At 36.3% G+C, this 22,705-nt stretch overlaps 1 protein-coding gene across 1 annotated transcript in view; it reads left to right on the forward strand.

Annotated features, from left to right (window-relative positions):
• The window catches only part of LOC108744257 (MAM domain-containing glycosylphosphatidylinositol anchor protein 1), a 214,076-nt gene that overhangs the window by 49,082 nt on the left and 142,289 nt on the right, over window positions 1-22,705 (forward strand). The window contains exon 2 of the mRNA XM_025976780.1: window positions 5,198-5,497. Within this exon, the coding sequence (XP_025832565.1) occupies window positions 5,431-5,497 (67 nt within the window). The 5' untranslated portion in view covers window positions 5,198-5,430. The remainder of the gene's footprint in view (window positions 1-5,197; window positions 5,498-22,705) is intronic.

Genomic DNA, 22,705 nt, shown 5'->3' on the forward strand with positions numbered 1-22,705 from the left:
CGGCCAAACTCTTAACCGGTGAGGAGCGTATAATCCGTACAGTACTGCACGGAAAAATTGACCATTTTATCCACTACAATTGCATTGCTCAAATGTGCTATTATTGGTACCATTTACTACTGAAAATATCAACGAAATGTTTATTTATATTTCAAGACATATTAAAAACTTTAACGCTTGTTTTCGACTCGCACTACTATTCATGATTGAACAAAACGTTTGGCAGGTACTGTATGACAAAGTATGTTTAATGAACAAGAGAAATGCGAAAATTGGTTCGGGATAGGGAGAAATAGGGGTCCTTGTAAGAAAACTTTAGATTTATTTGTCGATTTTAATATTTAAGGAATGTGTGTCCGAATAATTTAGTTTTAGTTGCTTTATGTATTACGTTCTATTAATTTTGGACCGCCTTGTATAATACTGTACACGCGAATATAATAAATTTTCCGTTGAGTGAAATACGACAGTATCTGTGTGCATCTACACAAATATACATATGCATGTATTGGTGTGTGAATGTGGGCGATTCAACGAAAATCCAATATCTGCCATTCCGATGCATTTGAAGCGAATGCAGTCGGCCCTCGTTGTGTCGGGGGATGATTTCGTCGGATTACCGGGCGACTAAAAATCGCATCACAACCCCTCATATTAAACTTTTGATTTTACGTCTGTTAAACGCAATGTTATGTTCAAGCAATGATATGTTCAATTCATCCATTTCACGCGAGAAATCAAAGTAAAAATAAATCGAATTGCCATAATTACTATTTGTTTAAAATGACGTTTGAACTTGTACATTGTATTAATTAAAAACTATGAAATACAAAAAAGAAAATACTACGGTAAACGCCATCTGTAGTACGAATCCCGGCGTAGCTAACCCCTCAACGTGACAGGCACGTTACCATAATCGAATAAAATAATTCGAAGTGGTCCGTATTCTGTCGAAACTGCCAGAGGCGGATCGCGATTTTCAATCTTTTTGGATCTCATCAGAACACAGACCAACTTTTACTTGTTGTCTTAACAGCTGTCTGCGACGCGCTGATGAGATCCAAAAAGATTGAAAATCGGGATCCGCCTCTGGCATTTTCGACAGAATACGGACCACTTCGAATTATTTTATTCGATTATGGTAACGTGCCTATCACGTTGACGTTAGCTACGCTGAGATTCGTTTTCAGCAAGTAGATATCCATATATTTAAATGGACCTTGTTGGAGCATACGTAATCCTAAAATGTAGCATCGTACTACAGATGGCGTTTACCGCGCCATTTGTGGTATTTTCTAAAACGCGCTGTTTTGACAGCAGGTAAAAGTTGGTCTGTGTTCTATCGGAGCTGTCTACGACGCGCTGATGAGATCCAAAAAGATCGAAATCGCGATCCGTGTCTGGCAATTTCGACAGAATATGGACCACTTCGAATTATTTTATATGAAATCCAACGTCGAAATTGTTGTGTGCGAAGGATTAGCAATAGTTAATGTGCTTCAGCAATAAGAAGAAAATGTTCTCTCCGAGAAGAAAATATGAGTACAGAAGTAATAGCTCAGGTTTAGAGGTTGCTACAAAAGCTAATGTGTCGCAGTGAACGTTAAAAAGATTTCGTTGAGAAAAGCTTTCTTCTGTTTCGTGTTTTTTTCTCTTTAGCTACGATGAATATGAAAAAAAGCAAAAAAGATGCGAGCGTATTTCGTTCATCGCGCCCAGACTGAACGGACAAGGTCAAGGTCAATTGTGAAACTTTTTCTATTGTCTGGATCAGGATTGGAGGATCTGAAGGTGATAATGAACTTGAAAATTAATGATTCCGACAAAAGAAAGTCACCTTCAGCATCTTCAGAAATTGGAGGAAGTTAAAATCTGTAGTATCAGGGCGATTAATATTGATTTTGTTAAAATGCAGGTCGAACATTAAGAATTATTTAAGATTTGATTAAAACTTAAGTTCATTGAAAGTCTATACCATGAAGACCAGAGGTGTGATTTATTTGAAATATTTACATTTAAAATGTAAACACAAAATAAAAAATACCTTTTTTTATCTTGCATTTAAATACTTCTTTGAGAAAAGCATTTCGTATTTTATTTAGTTTAGTTTAAGTTTTGCTAGTGTCACCGATCAAACATTTCATAAAATGATAAACCAAAGTTGCTCACATTGACTTTTGAAGGTATTACTATTTTTTTATTTCCACTACCTTTTCTGTAATGTATCTTCCCATTTTTCTCATCATTTCTGTCATCCCCTCTTCATTGTTCGCCATCAATACTATATCATCCACGTACTGTTCATATTTTGTTCTTTCCTATGACTACTCCTCCCATTTGAATATTCCTCATTTTATTTTCTAGATATGCAAAAGCTAGATTGAAAAGAGCTGTACTTAAGGGACATCCTTGTCGCACTCCGTTAATAATCGTGCTAATTTTTTCAGAAATTTCTTCATTGATTCTCACTTTAAATGATGTTGCTTCGTATATTTCTTCTATTTTTTTCTTTAACTTCATATTTATCCCTTTATCTTCCATTATACTCCATATTTTCTTTCTGTTTATCCTGACAAAGGCTCCCTTCATATCAGCAAGGAATAGGCACATGATGATATAGTGCAAACAGCACTATTAGTCTAGAAAAACTGCAATATTTAAAAAATGAGAAAATGCCTGAAAGGTTTCCTTAAAAAATATTTTATAATTAAGTAAATGTAGAAAATTACTTAAATAGGTACTCAAAATAATATTTATTTGAAAATAGGTATTTTGCATTTAAAATACAAAAGGAAAATCTATTTTGTATTTTACATTTGATTTGAAATAACAAAACAAAAAAGTATTTGCATTTTGTATTAAAATACTTTTAAAAAACCACTTTGCACATATCTAATAAAGACTGCAGATAAGATACATACATGACCTTAAAATTGGTCTTACTATTGCTCATCATCATCATCATCATCAACTGAAAAACCCTTTAAATTGCATGTTTGATCGTGTAATGCGCTTCGGGGTCCTGTACAAATTTATTTAGCGCGTCAAGCTCACACATGTATGTACATTTCCCCGATGAGGTCGGCGCTTGCTAATTAGATAGTCAGTGACCAAACGAGCGCCGAATACGACAAAATCCGAAAGCAATTTATCTGGTGTGGAGTGGAAAGAATTGGCGAAGGGCGAAAGAAGAGGGTAGCAAGCAGTTTTCGGGGGATACCGTCATCACCAACAGCATTAGCAGCAGCAGTAGCAGTGATATGTACGTTTGCGAGTCTGGGCAAGCGCGTCCGTGTTTGGTTCGCCCGACGTTGACGACCGACGGCGACGCTCCGGACGCGTCCTCACGCCGTTGCCGCAGACGTATGTGCGATTAGTTTGTCGGAAGCGTCGTTCGTTCGAAGACGCGTCTTCGCTAGGATCGCGCCGTCCGTCGCAAGTAACGCGTCGTCCGTCGAGTTGGTTGTGTTTCGTTTATTTCAACGAGTATGATGCCTTCGTTGGAGTACCGTAATTAATTAATTAATTATCGATGAGTGATTAACGGAGAGTCTTTTTCTTCTTCTTCTTATAATTTCTCTCTCTCTCTTGTCCTTCTACTTTCGAAAAGGGTAAGACTACGACAAATGGTTTGTTTGTTTGTTATTGTTAGATAAAGTAATTAACCTTGAATAGAGCGATTCATCAGTTAAACGATATTAACAACGAATATAATAATTAACGATGACATCACATTCATTAACTAATAAGTTTGATAAAAGAATGTTATCATTATTGTAGGATTGAAAAGTTCATGCTTCGCTTTTAGTTTCATTTCTGGAAATTGCCAAACCATTTTTCTAATTTCTTGCAGATTAGTATCATTTAATTACAAATTAATACCAATTTTGTATGCATCATAGGGCCTTTGTATCACAATGGCGTACGACATATTTTGTTATACCAATATCTAAATATTGTACCATTGACTAGATTTTTCCATTTCTTTTTCCATACCATTTCTCTTCAAGATTTTGCTGACTTCATTGTCCATGGTCTTCCTCTTTTTCTTTCTGATTATTCCAATTTTCTGTGCTTATCTCTATCTATCTATTCTACCAATTTGTTTGAATCACCTCAACTGGATTTGTTCTATACTAGACAAATTCCTAGTTCCTGAAAATATCCACACTTCTTTTTAGTGACCCCTTGTACTCCTCTGAGTAATTGCTTGTAATTTGCTTAATGCCAGCTCCAAATTATTGTCACAAGAACTGTAGGAAATTGGCTAAAAAATGAAATTGAAAATGAAAATTTGCTTAATACAAGGCTTTTCTTTTGAAAAATTGAGCGTAGTTAGAGTCAAATAAATGGGAAAGCAGCGGTACTCTTTCCATCATTTGGCTTTTCTTCCTTTTCTAAGAAATTTTAAATGTTCTCGGAAGAATTTCATATGAAAACTCGAATTACCACGTAATGAAATGTGTACGACCGCAGAAAAATAAAAAAACAGAGAGAAAAGGCGGAAAAAAAGATCATTTCATTAGATAAGCGAATTCCATGTTTTGTTTCAATTTCGAGCTTTTTGTTGCGCCCACGATCTAATTTACAATAGGCGGGGGTAAACCGAGATGGTTATTATTTGTATATCCTCTATGAACGTTCTTCGCCGAGAGAGGCTTTTTATTGATGAAAACAAATAATTCGACTTTAAGTATCTGTTTTGTATTATATTTTCTTTTTATCGGTTCAATATGCATACCTATTTACATAACTGTTTATTTAATGATAGTTTACTAAATTTAACTTTAAATTTTAAGTAACTGATTGATAACAAACAAAACGAAATCTCCTAAGTCCATTTAGGCGAATTTCCGTATTGACCAAAGTGAAAGAACTGTTAACGTAAGAATTAAGGAACATTTATACAGTATTAAATAAGTGGACAGAAAGCGAGCTTCGCCAAAAACTGCACCTCTTTTAATCATAATTTAGATCAAAACAGTGTTGTAGTCCTTCATACATAGTTGTGTAAATAAAAGCCTTTTATTCGAAAGGTTTAAAAGTTGAATTAAGCTTTAATTCAATCTCGTTAATTGTTACTATAAGTAGAGCTATGTCGGTTTAACCCTTAGTTTTAACCCTTTAATAATGATGGTCGCAAAGATAAATTTTTGGTATGTTTCACTGTGTTAATAATTTCTTTTTTTCTTTACAGATTTAGAAGTCCATATAGAAAAGTTCTTCGCTGGTGCCCTTTGTATTAGTGAAAAGACTTAATATTAATTCTCGGTTGTTTCAATACACTCCTAGTAACGCGGGTTATGATTTGTTTTTTATCTAGTGATAAATAGGTAAATGTAAGATGTGATACTTTTGGACTCGATTTTCTGTAGTGCAGTTGCGATAGTGTAGGGTTACGAATGAAACAGCAATGATACTTGACACGATATGAAAACCCCGATTCCTGCATGGATTAGCGCTGCCTTAGTTACATTCTTGCTTGTTTCAACTCTCGGTAAGTTAGTAAATTATTACATGTTTTTTTACTGCCGAATTTCACTCAAATATAATTTCAATGCAACATATTAATTAGACTGGCAAATTTACAAAATATTTTATTGGTTTATTTGGAATCATCTTCATCTGTCGACTTATATATGTTAATGTTTTGTTTAAAACTTCCTCTAACTGTTTCTAATGAAGTTTTTGTAAAGTTATGCTTCAAAATATAGTAGCTAAACCAATAGGCCATGATCATAATTAACTACAATATTTATATGTAACCGCCTACACATAATTTTAGCACAACAACTTTGTAACAGGCAGCTAACCACTTCAATACGAATATCCTTTGTTTTACTGTATATCTATTAAGTATTTCTGGCAGCAAAAACAGGAGATAAATTTCAGACGCATTTTGCATATCTATTGTCTCCCAAAATAACATTTTACTTCTCCAAACCTAGCCTAGTAAACGTTTTAAAATTGTATTACATTACCTATAATTAGTAAACGAACATGACAACAACTTCCTCCTGTTCAGTGTTACAAATTTTATTTCTAATGAATTTTGAAATGTGTGAATATATTATCTTTTAAAACATCATAAGTAACATCAGTTTAGTCACCGGAAACAGATAAATCGTTTTTCATACTGAGTACACAATAAAAAGTATTCTATTTTACGTTAAAATAATAAATCATTTTGTATATATTTACATTTAATTTTAAAGAAACGTTCATGGACTCAAAAAGGTTAAGGAATTATGTACGAAATCCTGCGTTTTTGTCTTGTATATGTATATAGAAATTCCTGTTCCACATATTTGCATTTCCTTGAAGGAAAAAGAAAAACCATCGACTATATTATTAGGGTCTCTTTTCTTGAAAAAGTGACGTCGTGCTGATTTTGTTTTCAAAATGTCAATGTTGTTTCAAACAAGCAAACAGACATTAATAAAAGTAAGTCAAAATTCACGGAAGCAAAATAATTTTCCTTCGTTTTTTGGCCTTCTTCGTCTTTCGGAAGTCCTGGAGGGGAAGACTCATTCAAATACATCCGTTCTAGTTTGCTTTAGGCATCTAGCACGAGAAACAAAATCACCAGAGTTCTTGAACATGGTATTCGACTGAAAATTTGTTAGGGCATCTCCTATTATGATATATTTCAGAATGTTGTTATAAATCGTAAGGAATTGGATCAAAACGGTAATCGAAGAAAATAATTGAAATCTCGCTGAATGTTTCGTTATTTTATTGTAGCTTCTTCGGCAACTCCTTCAATCTCTTCCTCCCGTAAAAACATTTTTGAAACCTGCTTATGGTTAGTATGTGTAAAGAGCAATAAGCACTTAAAGAGAGAAGTTGAGCATCAATGTGGAGATGTACCTAAATATGTATTAGGAAGGGAGTCAGATAAGGATTCACACTATCACCGATATACTTTTTAATCTGTATATGGAAGACTCAATAAAATCATTAAAAATAGAACAACCTTAGAGATAGATATACAGTATGCAAAGGAAGAAAGAGTAGGGAAAGGTAGGAGACAAAAAATTAGAAGAAGTGACTCATCTTCAGTATCTAGGAAGTGAGATATCTCAGGATGGAAGGAGCAGTAGAGATATAAAACAGAGAATAGGTTTTAAAAAAGTTACAAGGAGACAAAAAATTAGAAGAAGTGACTCATTTTCGGTATCTAGGAAGTGAGATATCTCAATATGGAAGGAGCAGTAGAGATATAAAACAGAGAATAGGTTTTAAAAAAGTTACAACGAAACGAAGGGTTGGAATGGGTTACATAAGAAGCTACAATAAATAGGCGAAATATTCAACAAAATTTCGATTGTTTTCTTCAATAATTTTTTTTGGCTCAATTCCCTACGATTTGTACCAAAATTCTAAAATTGCACCATGGACATGAACCATACGGTATTATGATACATTATTCAGTTGGGATATTTTATATTACACGTTAATTTACGAAAGCAATGAGATACATTAATCGAATAGATACGTTTTCGTGCGGTCTTATTTCATCCGATACGTAGAGGCGCTTGTTGTCGACATGGTGAACAGTGAGATCGGCATTCAAGGGTCAATTAAAGCACATTGTTGTCGCTAACAAATATTACGTGTACAATGCCCCGATGCTTACAATATTACACGTAATTGTGCCGCTTATTCCCGAAAAGCCACTTGACTTGTTAAGTGTTGGATCAGAACGTTAAGCAAGGGAAGTTTGTTTTAAATTACCGCGAAAAACAATCCGCTAGACGTTTAGAAGCGAAGATTAATAACGGAAAATTGCTTATGGGTATTAAGTAGTATCGCTAAAGTTTTTGAAAAGTTTTTAAAATATATAAGCATTTTACTCGTTTTGAAACTTTAGAATATTATACGATACAATTTTCATAGGTGTACTAATAGAGGGCTGAAGTTCTCTCAAAGTTTCTTTTTCCTACAATTCTTGCGGGCATTATTTATGTTACATTAAAATATGAAATATACTGGTCTCATGTTGTTTAAACAAATTGAAACATGTTGACGACATGCGTGCAAAATTTAGTGCAGGTAATGGTAGCTTTATTAATTCAGCACCCTTAGCCGCTTGAGTATGATATTGGGGGTGTATAATGAATGACTTTGGAACTATATTGGACGCACGCTGCACATCTCGTGTTCTGCGAATAGAGAGTAACCCTTGGAAACTTCAAAAGTGATTGTTGAATATTAACTGGGAACTTTGTAAAATTGAAACTCGAGGTGGATCTCCAGTAAATCAAAAGGGAACGCTGGAGCACATATTTGCTCAGACAGGGATTGTTATCCAAAGTAAAGCGCCGAGATCATGCAGATATTAAGAGGCGATGCTGTAATTAATCCTGAGTTCTTGACGGTCCTTATGGTTTAGTATTTCGGTTGTCGTCAAGTATACTAAACGAACAATATTAAAAAAATATGCATATAAAGTAAATGATAGTGATAGCAGTTTAATGGCAATACTGACGTCTTTTCTTTTAAATTCTCGGGTTACAGCTGCCATGTTATCATCACATCATAAGGTCGTCAGTCCTAAGACTGGTTGGACACGCACCTCAACTCTTTCCTATCCTGAGCTAATGTTCGAATTTTCCTAAAACTAGAACAACCCACAGTAATGTAGGTCTACCTCTACCCCTCCTAACTCCTGTTTCTACCTCTAATATGTCTCTGACTAGACCTTCATGCCTAGGAAGGTGTCCTACCAACTTATCTTGCGTATTTCAAATCAACTTCCATATGGTCCTCTGTTCTCCAATTCTTTCTAATACCTCCTCATTTCTAACCTTCTCTATTCACGGTATCCTCTTCATTCGCCGGTAACACCACATTATATAATTTGACCCTGATCCATCATAAGGTCGTCAGTCCTATGACTGGTTGGACACGCACCTCCACTCTTTCCTATCCTGAGCTAATGTTCGAATTTTCCTAAAACTAGAACAACCCACATCCTTAACTGTTTGCGAACAGTAATGTAGGTCTACCTCTACCCCTCCTAACTCCTGTTTCTACCTCTAATATGTCTCTGACTAGACCTTCATGCCTAGGAAGGTGTCCTACCAACTTATCTTGCGTATTTCAAATCAACTTCCATATGGTCCTCTGTTCTCCAATTCTTTCTAATACCTCCTCATTTCTAACCTTCTCTATTCACGGTATCCTCTTCATTCGCCGGTAACACCACATTATATAGTTTGACCCTGATCCATCATAAGGTCGTCAGTCCTATGACTGGTTGGACACGCACCTCCACTCTTTCCTATCCTGAGCTAATGTTCGAATTTTCCTAAAACTAGAACAACCCACATCCTTAACTGTTTGCGAACAGTAATGTAGGTCTACCTCTACCCCTCCTTAACTCCTGTTTCTACCTCTAATATGTCTCTGACTAAATCTTCATGCCTGAGAAGACGTCCTACCAACCTATGTCGCCTATTTCTTATTGACTTCCATAGAGTCCTCTGTTCTCCTATTCATTCTAATATCTCTTCATTTCTAAAGTTCTCTGTCCATGGTATCCTCATCATTCGCCTGTACCACCACATTTCGAACGAATGGATTAGGTAATTTAACTTGAAACTTTTGAAACGTGTCTTTTTGAATTTTTGATACGGCAGCACAATGCGAAATAGGAATTGCCGCTGCTATTTTTTGCCTTGCTCTCGCACATGTATACGTAGACGTGGGATGAAATGAACAAAAGAGACTCTCACAATCCAAGTGACACTTGATGGTAAAGTGCTATGAACAAAGCATCTGCTATCGAGCGTTCTAAAAATACAGCGTAGGTAGTTCGCAAAAATGTATATGTGATCGTATGCATTTGAACCTACAGACAATGGTATTTTCAGGGCTCAAGAACCGTGCGGGTTTCCTTTTACACATTATATCATTGCGAAAAGTGCCCTTTTAATTATCAGGTTAAAATTTCGGGTTCTGTGAGAGACTATACCGACTTTCGTAGCAGTTCTCCATATTTTTGACGTGACAACGTCTTATAATTCGATGGAGCCGGCTGCACGCACGAAAAAACATGACTCATGCATCGTTACCTCGCTCTGAGGCGTTCCATTTAAGGCTTGAAATGCAAGCGAGAACGCGGAACGAGCGACAAAGAGGCACAATCGGCCTCCGCGTTCGGCAGCGTTCGACATCTGTCTCTCTCCTACTTGAGTGAGCGATGCGTCCGCGTGGACAGCTGCTATACAATAATACATTTCCATTTACGTCCTTCTCTATATCCATACAAAATATCTATCAAACAAATAAAATTAAAATTTTCTTTTGAAAAATGAAACCATTCTATCAGTATTTTCTTATGACGTTGTCACGTTCAACTATCGTCAGTAAACCGACTTTACAGACAACCGATTTTTTTTGTTTGGGTCAATTGTTTTTGGAGTTGATTTTAGAGATGTACCAAATAGTGATTTTGCCGGGTACCAAATGGCCGGGTACCCGGTAAAGCCATTACGGTTAATTGTTCATGTCTTCATCCTGACAGGTTTTCCATTAAGTATCGCCCTCACCAACGTCTCAAGCTACATTTAATCCCATTCAAAATGTCCTTTAAGCACTAAATCAAGAAAATTTTAATTCTTGCCACCGGATCCAAACCGGGAATCCGACTCATGAAACTCATGGGGGAATTTTCATTTTCTTTAGATGGTGTTCTTTGTGTAAAAAGCGGAAAAGAAATTGTTCTGTCCGATATAAAGAGCTAGTTATGGGCATTTTAAAGTTAGAAAAAGGATTAATTAAAAAATTAACAAGAAGACTCACCCCTAATCACCTAGTTAGATTATTGTTCAGGTAATTAGGGGTAATTCTTATTATTTACCATAGTCTCCTTTTTCTACGTAGAAAAGGGAGTTCAAAATTCACAGGGGCAAACGTAGGCCTAAAAAGATTAGATTATTGTTCAGAAGGAGTAACATTAGCTGCAGGTTGGAAAAGGTGGAGGTGTGTCGTCATCATCATCAGCATAAGGTTGTCTATCCCAAGAGTGGTTGGACACGTACCTCCACTCTTTCCTATCCTGAGCTAATCTTCGCATTTCCCTAAAACTAGAACAGCCCACATCCTTAACTATTTGCGAAGAGTAATCTAATCTAGGTCTACCTCTACCCCTCCTAACTCCTGTTTCTGCCTCTAATATGTCTCTGACTAGACCTTCATGCCTGAGAAGGTGTCCTACCAACCTATCTCGCCTATTTTTTATTGACTTCCATAGAGTCCTCTGTTCTCCTATTCTTTCCAATACCTCTTCATTTCTAACCTTTTCTACCCACGATATCCTCATCATCCGCCTATAACACCACCAATATTTGTACTATCGACTGTATGTAACGTCTATGTTGTTCTTTACAAGGAGTCTTGCTATACAACGTTTACAACAAGTGTATTTATGTCTGTTTAAAAAATTCACTCAACCAACGACAAAAACAACTCTCATTTTTTCTTACGTTAGAATTACAAGAAAACATTTCATTGCTTTGCAGAGCCCAACTTTTTTCTCTATTTTTCTGTAAACGTTTCTTCATTTTGCTTTAACTAGTAGGTGCTGTTCTTTCATGTCAGTAAAGAGCTTTATTTAGAACGAAATCTGTTGCCATCAGTTGGCGTTCAATACATTTCAAAGAAAACCCCCAATAGATATTGTCAGCAGTTATTTACCAAAATAGTTTCTCTGAACTTCACTGACGTTTTAAATTAAATTCTTTGCAAAAGAACATTTCCCTCTTAATAAGTGACGGAATAAAAAGTCGTTGTGATCTGCAAAGCCTTAAAATGGCAAACCGGGCGAATTCCACGGTAAAACACTTAAATAACGTAAGAAAAACTACACGAAAATAACTTTATACTTTAACAAGAAAATTAAGTACATGTTTAGTGATCTGAAAGTTCACCGTTTTCGAGAAATACGTCTTTGAAAGTGTAGTCAAGGGCCAGTCCGGCCCTGGTAGGATCACGCAGGGAAATAGGACATTGCAACGCCGCATTCAATCAGCTGCAACATCCATGTTGTAAGAGTATTTATTTTGTATTTTGGTATTTTGTATTCTTAATGCCATATCGAGGTATACTTTAAATAGTACTGCGATGGGTAAAGTAGTTATTTAATTAATTGTTATCGCAATGGGCGTTTAAAGATTATTATGTGTAATAATGTAGTAGTAAGCTGTTGATATTTACTTTATTAGGCGTTCTACAAACGTCACTACTTACATTTTTCATCGGTGTAGCTGCTTAGTTTTTATCACAATTTCTCTACACGTTGCCAATTCACGCCCAGGGCCGGCTTCGGATTGTAACTTCGTCTGATTTTCATACAATTTTCTCCCTATTGCATCTAGTTAACCCGTTCAAAAGCTTCCTACTTATTACAAAAACATAATAAAAAACAAAGTCTCCTGTTTAGAAACTGAGGCGATTTTTAACTGCTGATAAGTCGGTAGATATTTGGGAAAAATTAAATAAATCATTGTCAAACCGCTTTATAACCAAGGTATGATGCCCTAAATGGGCTATAATAATAAAGAAGGTTATAAAACGGTCAATAAAAAGGAGTTTTTACGAGTGTACCATTAAAAGTTGTCCGAATTTTCTTTCTTGAAAAACATTTAAACGCTGAAAACGTATGACATCGCAAAATTTCTGATTCATTATCCATTCCCTGTCCTTTTTTTTGAACGCATCGCATACACACATCTTAAATACCTCGTAAAAAGAAACTTAAATCACGTTTATGGGTTCACGGACGCCACATCTTCAATTCAACGTTTCAACCTAACGACCGTCAAAACCGCCATGAAAATAGGTACGATACCTACGCTGTTTGTTTATCATTTTGTTAAATTTCTTCTTTCTATTGGTTATCATTTTATTTCCTAAAAATATATGTTGTGAAAATCCATGCCCTACTATTATTTTTTTTAATAATAATACTGAAGGGTGGCTGCCCAAGCGGTAATTTTTGAGAGCCTGATGTTTTATATCAGTTTCCTTCTTAAATCGGTTATTACACTGAATCATTGAGTGGAAAATAAGAAAAGTTTTTCCTTTGTTTTCGAAACGATATTGCGTTTGTTTCTTCGTGTAGTTTCAGCTCCTCTGACGTAGATAATCCCGAATGTTCCCTTACGCATTTTGCTCACGTTTTAGTTTAACGAGTGGCGTTATTGTAGTCAAAGGGATCGAAAGCCCTTGTTTATGTTAATCTTTTGTTGCTACTCGAATTTTTGCTCTTTTCCGCTGTTTTCGTGCACAACAATCATTCCCTGATAAAAAAAAATCAAGCTTCTTATTTTTGGGTTAAAAAATAGAAATCAAAAAAGAAACCAATGACAATTGATGAACTACAGTAGATCACTACACAAATAGAAAACAAAATGGCTCACAACAACACAGTAATGGTGAAGAAACATGACCAAGATGAATACCAAAACTGGGATAGTATTGGTCCAGTCAAAATTATCAACAGCAATTATGATTGTAATGACTGACTAACAACAACGATTCACCTATGGCCACTTTTAGCTGTTATTAAAATTTTGAAACAGAATTTACACGGTTAGAAATAAACACTCAGTTCTCACACCAGAAATTTATACATCTGTGATCTTTGAACTAAGGCGATATATCATTCTTACAACAGTATCTTGATCGGATTTCGTTTGCGAACAACCACTGTAAGAACACGTAAATCAAATCGATTGACAGGGCAAATCCTAACTGAATATCGGTCTCGACCGTTAGTCGTCTTCTCCTTTTCACATTGAAAGGGAAATTTACACTCTGATTAAATTATTTATGCCGAATTACCGGGAAAACAGATTCGTAACTCTGCGGGGAAAATTGTGAAAAAGTAAAGTCACATTTTCTAAATGACTTTAATTATCTACAAAAACAATTAATTTAGCCAAATTAAATTTGCAAATGTCATTATGGTGTTCTTTAAATGGTTTTGCATCCTAAATTTTTTCCGCAACTAAAGGAATGATTATTAGAAATCAAAGTTTATAATGGATTAAATGTATTTATCCATCGGCTAGGAAATGTTGTTGTTCCTAGTTGGAAAAAGCTTATCCTATTTCCAATCAGGAAACCATCACAGTGGAGAATGCTATTGTGAGCAACTGGATTGCCCCGTAGGGACTCCTATGGCAATTAACACTGGTCAGGGTCGGAACTTTGGATGCATATTGTAACGTTCGTGGGTTTAACAGAATTAACATCTAAGACTGATAACGACAAAAACTATTTATTTACACTAATTATTAAAGAACTTAAAAATACTACTAACTTATTACTAAACTTAGGTTATGAATTATTCTATTTATTTACACTACTGTTGATATATCACTATTCACTGCGCTGTTTATTTCACTGCTATCACTGTCAATTTATTTCTGGATTCACTTCTGCAACCGTCAATTTATTTCTCCTGTCTCTGCGATCGTCTCTTTCTTTAAATATTCTTTTGTTTACTTTCTGGAACCTTCCGGAAACGTCCGGACAGTTTATTTTCTCTTTGAGCTGTTTAACTGCTTTCCCAGAACGCAGGTACGACACACATACAAATACGGCGCACATGAAGAAAGGTGCCCGCGGCTAGTCGCCAAATCGATAAGCTGTTCACGCATACGTGTGCCCGATAGCACACAAACGCACTCATGCTCACTACAATATGTTATTCCTAGGTGCCTACTTTCGGTGTTATTCCTTTCTCTCCGAGGTCACTGATGATTGATGACCCCGTATGAAAGTAATATACCTGTATGTAGTGCGCTTGCATATTAACACCTTCCATTTTTCAAAAAAAGTACGAGCTCATGCACCTACCAGCCGCCTTCTCTGATGGGTATCAAGTGAGTTGTTGGAAATTGTTCCCGAGGCATTTTTTTTTTCGTTTTTGCAAATTTATTACCGCCCCAAAAGCATAATAAACCGAAATTGACTACTGCAAATGTCACCGTATATTTTGCGGGGGTGTGTGTTTGGCGGGAAAAACGAAAACAAAAAGCTGCATACAGCGCGGCTGCGAGCCGAACAATGAAACGCGAGGCGTCCGGACTACTCGCGATAAATTACGTTAAAATTGTCAATACTTAACAGTTTTCGAAAGAGCGACCGAACACAAAAGGGCGCTCCTGCAACGGCTGAATAAATACGCCGAACTACAGCCAGGATAACTTTCACAGCTTTAACTAGGCCCCTCAATCAATACATAACCGGCATATCTTAGTAGTCGATAATGGGGAAGCTGAACTTTCGGAAGTGGCTAAATACCGTTGTCTGTTACGCAAATGTTTACCATAGCATACCATTTTAATACATGGACCATACGGTAAATCGTCCCGCACCCTTTTTCAATAAACGCATAACATCGAGATTTTGAATTGCTATTATGTTTGACAGATGATGAATAATTACTGTTTGTGTTCGTAGATCATAATTTTGGCTCAACAATTCATTTATCGTTTACCCTTTAGGCAGCGTTCATAAAAAACGTACAGAAATACTTTTTTCTTTTTTGACGTGACAACGTCTAATAATTCGATGGAGCCGGCTGCACACACGAAAAAACATGACTCATGCGGCGTTACCTCGCTCTGAGGCGTTCCATTTAAGGCTTGAAGTGCAAGCGAGAGCGCGGAACGAGCGACAAAGACGCACAATCGGCCTCCGCGTTCGGCAGCGTTCGACATCTGTCTCTCTCCTACTTGAGTGAGCGATGCGTCCGCGTGGACAGCTGCTATACAATAATACATTTCCATTTACGTCCTTCTCTATATCCATACAAAATATCTATCAAACAAATAAAATTAAAATTTTCTTTTGAAAAATGAAACCATTCCATCAGTATTTTCTTATGACGTTGTCACGTTCAACTATCGTCAGTAAACCGACTTTACAGACAACCGATTTTTTTTTATTATTGAAATAACTCTTAATGTAATATATCTATCAAAAACGAATGAATAGCTTTTATATTGCATTAGTAGAACCGAGCTGATGTGTACCGACTGGGTTGGGTTTTTCGTCATTGGGTCTGCTCGATAAAGTGTGCCGACAAACCCCTGTCCCGTACGTGTAGTTTCAACTCCGCTCAGCCCTTTTCCATTTATGCGATGAGCAACGGTAACAAACGGGATGAATATTTATAACGGGCCCTGCAACCGACGACTGCAACCAACGAACGGCGCCAGCGATACCGCCAAAAGCTTTCACATTAAATTTCGCCCACGCCGAAATTTTTAAGACGAACGATGGGTATACAGGGTTTGTCCGGAATGTAATAGGACTGAGGCTAGTTCTGCGTCGATGCAGCGCTGCCAGCGCGATTTCCAAGCATTGAAGGCGTCACGGAAGGCGTTCTCCGGAATAGCCTTACGAGCCGCGGTGCATGCTGCTTGGATCCCCTCTGTCATCTCAAAATGCTTGCCTTTCATCGGCCTTTTCAGGCGAGCAAACAAGAAAAAGTCCGGGGGGGGGGGGGCACATCAGGGCTGTAGGGCGGCTGTGGAAGCGTTGGGATGCCGGCCTTGGTCAGGTAGCTGTCCACAAGAAAGGCGGTGTGAGCCGGGGCGTTGTCGTGGTTCAACTTCCAGTCAGATGCGATGTCTTGTCGGACCCGATTGACCATTCGTTTGAGTCTCTTGAGCACTTCCACGTAAAACTTGGCGTTGACGGTTTGTCCAGGAGGAACAAATTCATGGTGGACGATACCTTTCAAGTTAAAAAAGACGATGAGCATCGTTTTCACTTTGGATTTGCTCATTCTTCCCTTTCTTGGGCGAGGAGACGCCGGCGTGTGCCACTCGGAAGATTGCCTCTTTGTCTCGGGATCATACTCAAAGATCCATGACTCGTCATCTGTATCTCTGCTCTAACGAACGCTGCATTTTCGGCTTGCACCACTCACAGAAACACGTCGAGCGAAAAAGCCTGTTCTGGCTCTCCAGGTGCTCGAAGACAACTCACCAGCCGCTCGAACAACCTTTTTCGAATTTCTAAATTAATTGTTCTCTACTACTCCTTCCGTCCTGACTGTATCTGACTTCCTAATAGATACCTAAAATCAATCACTTCTTCCAATCTTTCGTCTCCTATGTTTATATTCGCTCTTTCCCTACTTTTTCTTCCCTTGCATACTAGTATTTTTGTTTTACTTTTATTTATTTTCATACATTACTGTTTTGTCAATACCGCTTCCATTTTACATCTATAAGAAGTAAAATTATGACAGATGACAACTGATGCTTGTTCTTCCCCTTAGCAGTATAGCTGTGGTATTTTGATACCTGAAACTTTCCATCGACTAGGAAGTCTTTTTTTTTTTAATTATGTTGCAGGCACAGGAATGCGAGAAACAATTGCTGTCAGGTACAGACAGGGCAGTAAAGACAACAAGCAATACGCTTCGAAGTTGATTGATTGCTAAAAAAACAAAAAGTTTTCTAGGTGGGTCACTCCTGACATCCTTTTCCATGTCTGTAAAGTCACTGTTTAATAAGTCCGATTTTGTTTAATTTAAACCCATATATTTTTCAAATAATTGCAAAATATTTTTAAGTATGTTATGTGGCGAAAGGACCTTATTTTGTTGTTATGCATCCTAATACTGTTTGCGAACCACCTTGATTTAGTCTTGTTTAGAAATTTACGTAATGACTAACAAAAGTGCTGTAATGTATTTTTCTGTCTTTTCATGAATAATTTTCAGTCAAAATATCACTCTTTCCGTATCATTTTTTTGCGCTATGCTGTAGCTGTATGTTTTTTTAATTGCACCACCACCCCATCGAGTTCGCCTGCAGTATGTACGTATAAATGAATAAATGCGGTGGTGTACGTGGGTGCTTCCCATTTTAATTAAATCATTACGCGAGCACACAAAGGTGTAAGAATGCGCGATTCTATGTAATTAGAAAGGAGAACACACTCCAATCTATGACAATGGCTCGGTAATTAAAACACGAAATGACCTAAATAGCAAACAAATTGGGCGTTGATATCCGTATTCCGTCAAATTGTGGCAACGTACAACGGAATTTTCATTTTGTCTACTTGCAATTCTGCATTTTGCCTCTTTGCCGAGTAAATACGTCATTAGGGCACATTAAAATTGGGCAAATAAATTCACAGTCGGATAGCCATCTAATTCCTTTTAAATCATAATGATCTGGTTTTTTATGTACTGATTTAGCGTCAATACGAAAAAGCTTGTTTCTAAGATTTTTCAAAAAGAATCCCTACGAAATCTTTTATATATTTACATTGTGATGAAATTAGATAATGGTAGGTAAAGACTAAGATTAAGACGATCATCTTAGGGACTTGCATTTAATTTTGAACCTTTAGACTCAGTTTTTACCTCACTTTTGATCAGGTCTTAACCGCTAGTTTTATTTTGCAACCAAAATTTCAATGTCAAGTTGAAAATAAATTTGTGGAGTAAGTCTTAATAGATAGATAAATAATAGCTTTATTAACAAAATTGTGTGTGTGTGTTCGTTCTTCTCTTTTCTCTTTTCTATGTCTCAATATCGTCTTCATCGTTTTTCCCTTCCTCCCTTTCCATTTCCTTGTTTTCCCTTGTCAATATTACATTCCACATTCTTGCATGAGCTCCTGGGCCCATGATGTGGTGTATCCAACTTCCTTGCTCTTTTCCCGTGTGCTCACATTTTTCCAGGACATGTTGCATTGTTTCCTCCTCTTTGTTACACATTCTGCATAGTCGTTTCTTTTCTGGTAGCCAATGCTTATTAGTTTTCGTTTCTGATGCTAACCTGAATCTTGCATACATCTCCAGTTCGTCCCTGCGTTTGTGTCTCTCTTTCTCGGTTAGTTTTAATATTATCTCAGCTTCAATTTTTAGATTTAGCGTACTCAGTCATGTATTTTATCTCATCTTAACGTCCACATTCTATTAGTATTGGGCAGTCAATTATGATCTTGGTTTTCTGTTTCTAGATCTAATGTAGGTTTTCTTTTGTTGATCTCAATGTGCAGCTCACTTAAAATCTTGCATTTGTGTAGTTAATTACAATCATTGTAACTAATCCTTTATTTAGAAAAATATCATTTTCTATCCATTAACTCTATATCGAGTATTAATTTTGTGAGATACAAACAAATGGAAATTTGAAATGCAATTCAAATTAAGTCAATTAGAACATTGTAAGTAAGTACATTAAAGCAAATGGGTAGCAGCTTCTCTGTACTGGTCAATATTGGTCTGATGGTATTGTTTGGTTTACTGTATCCTGCAGGATTGTCTTACTGCATTTAGCTAATTTTATGTGCATACGTATATATGTGTGGGTTTGAGTGAGTATTATGTGTATTATACACGTTTGTTGACAATGTTGGCGGTGTTGTTCTAGCTCTACAAATCGGCTTTGTTTGGACACCATTGATTTTAGCTTATCTTGTGCGATTAACCACGCCTAACCAACCACATCATCGTGACCGCTGTGCTCTTTGCTATATTAGAAATTTAGGTCCTTGCGTTGCTTAGTTTCGGGATTGTTTTAGAAATTAATTTAATCTCTAGGTTTCTAAACAAAAAAGATGACAAATGTAAGTGCAAGACAAAGACTAAAACGAAAACTACATCCTGAGGTTGGTCATAGTAAGTGAGTAAGACCAAGAGAAGACCAAGACTACTTTTGGTTATCACTAAATGGGAGGCTTTTGACCGTTTATCTCTTGTTACAAAATTTGACAACTGTTGGATGGATTTTGATGCTATTTCACTGTATTTTAAGTCACAATTACAAGAAATTCTAACTTTTGTAATATCAGCTCTTAACAAAGGGAGTTCAAGTTTGGCGTCAAAATCAGATTAAGTCTTAAAGTTAGCTGAGGGTGAGGTGACCAATTACTGCGCTATCCTTTGCTTTATATCCCTACTACTCCTTCCGTCCTGACTTATCTGACTTCCTAGATACCTAAAATCAGCCATATCTTGTAATTTTTCATCTCCTATCTGTATATTCGCTTTTTCCCCACTTCTTCTTCCCTTGCATACCAATATTTTCGTATTCTTTTATTTATTTTCATACAATACTGTTTTCTCAATACTGCTTCCATTTTATTCAAAGCTATCTGCATATATTTTCCAAAAAAATGTTAAAAAGATAGATGACACATAAAGCAACCTTTTTTCGTTTTGTTTTGTATCAAATATTTGCCTCAACCCTCGACTACACAATTTATCGGAACAAGAAAAAGAAGCCGAAGACGGTGCGCCGTTGCAAAATAAATAATTTAATTAAAGAAACTTCCGGTCGTTTTTTGTCAGCAGCTCAATCTAAATAATATCATTATCCCTGTTGTTGGTTCGGCCAAACTTTTCCAAATTAATTTATTCCGAAATTTACCCTCAACAACATTATAATTCATTGTCGAAGCTGCTAGGAAACTTTGTCTGATTTAATTAAACAGACCGATGTACTGGGTGTCCTACAAAGTTTTTAAACTCTTGACGTTTACTAATTATAATGTACTTATTATCTAATTTCTTTAACACATACTCTTAATTATTAGGTCTCTTTGTTACGGTAAAACGTAAATATATTTAATTTTTGAATAAATTTTCCCACTAGAGCTAACATATATAACAAATAATATTATTTTAAATTTGCCATTTACGTTGAAGTTTTATGTTGTTTACGCTGTTTGTCATATGCATTCTTATCTCGCGTCGTTTATCGATGAAGGAAACCGAAAGCTCACGATGCGTCGCTACGAAATGGAAGGGGTCACTTTCGATTGTTCTCGAAATTGCACAGTTCGGAGATATTCTCGAAAACAACGTTGTTGTTTAGTGCGTGTACCGGGAAAATTGTTAAATGTACTCAAATTCGAACAATTTATGCTTATAGCATTGAAGAAAAGTTTCAGGTGGTGCTGTAAAACACAAGATCATACAACGTGGAGAATAAGGAAGTCCAGTACCATTAAAAATCTCACTCAGGTTAGTTTACAGGACCAAGACTAAGACTAAGACTGTCCCAGTCTTGGTATTGGTCTTGCGTGTTAAGTCTTGATCTTGCTCATTCAAACTCACACTTACGTAAAACAGATTTCAAATACTAAAAATATTTCATTCCAGCAAAAGAATATATTAAAATTGCTTCAAATAGTTTAACTCATAAATCCACCGGAGGTAATAATATTTCGTTTAGTCTTACGTATTTGGCCTCGGTCTGGCATATTCGGTCTTGGTTTTAGTCTTGATCTTGTTCATTCGTTCTTGCATTTTCGCAAAACCGAGACCAAGACTACAAGACGAACACACCGTGCAGGATTGAAGTGATACTAGAATAAAATTGTGTGTTATACACATCATTCTGCAGATCGCGTTTAGCTGGTTCTAGGTCAATTGATTAACAAAAGTAGGTACCGTACTTTCTCAATCGAATTTTTCCTTGGCTTTATCGTTTAGGTCATTCAAAGGGTCTCATTGTGTTCTCGTTCGTATTGAGAGTGACCGAGGGTCCGTCACGTTATTGAATCTTCTCCATTCGTGAACGTAACTTTTTTTATTGACGAGGAGATAAAAATTCCGAAAACGAAAAAGACAGAGAGAGAGAGAGCGAGAGCTGTGCTTGTTCTTATCGGATTGAATATTGTTTCCAAAGTATCGGGCTATAAAGTTCTTCTTCTCTATCTTCCTATTGGACTCTTTGTATGGTTACATGGCGTCCAGAGCTCCCCGCGGACTATTGAAAACAAATCAAGTTACACAGTGGGGCGCAGCTAAAGTTTGTCTGTTTAGTTAGAATATGCTCTACTCTGGCTTTGTTTTCTTTGTTTGTCCTTCCGTATTCCTTAAGGACAAAGCACAGTACCGTTTGCACTGTCTTGGTCATGACAACGCATCTCCTCCGGTTTTTTGATGAACTTTGTACTGTCAGGAATACATTATCGAAGAAAATTAGATACTTTAATCGCAAACAATAAAAACATCAATATCAATAGTGAAATATTAAATACTCACTCGACACAAAATTTACAATCGATATCCAGACACATTACGTGGTGATTAAAAATCTGGCATCAAATAATTAATGAAATATTTTGGAATCTTTAGGAGGGCAGCTCTCTTTCTTTCGTATTAATTTGGTTCTCTTTTTGATGATTTAGCAATAGCAAATGAACCATTTTCGATCTCATTTGTTTATTTATTTATTACTGTCTGAAAATTCTGTTCAAATAGGTTTAACCTTTTTAAGAATACAGTGAAATGGAGCGAGCATAATAATATACCTAGGTAGGTACAGCATAATTGTTTTCCGATGTTTGATGAATCGTTCTTTCTCTAATTGGCCTCCCAAAAAGATCTAATTTTCTGCTGTAGTTTTTTATTCAAATTAGCAGTTACGCTTAATTTAATCCTTTTCCAGGTTCTATTGAAATTGTTTTAAATTGATTTCATAATTAACCACTTTTAGAATACAGTGAAATGGAGCGAGCATAATAATATACCTAGGTAGGTACAGCATAATTGTTTTCCGATGTTTGATGAATCGTTCTTTCTCTAATTGGCCTCCCAAAAAGATCTAATTTTCTGCTGTAGTTTTTTATTCAAATTAGCAGTTACGCTTAATTTAATCCTTTTCCAGGTTCTATTGAAATTGTTTTAAATTGATTTCATAATTAA

Source organism: Agrilus planipennis, unplaced genomic scaffold, assembly GCF_000699045.2.
Source record: "Agrilus planipennis isolate EAB-ADULT unplaced genomic scaffold, Apla_2.0 scaffold13, whole genome shotgun sequence".
NCBI classification, from domain to species: domain Eukaryota; kingdom Metazoa; phylum Arthropoda; class Insecta; order Coleoptera; family Buprestidae; genus Agrilus; species Agrilus planipennis.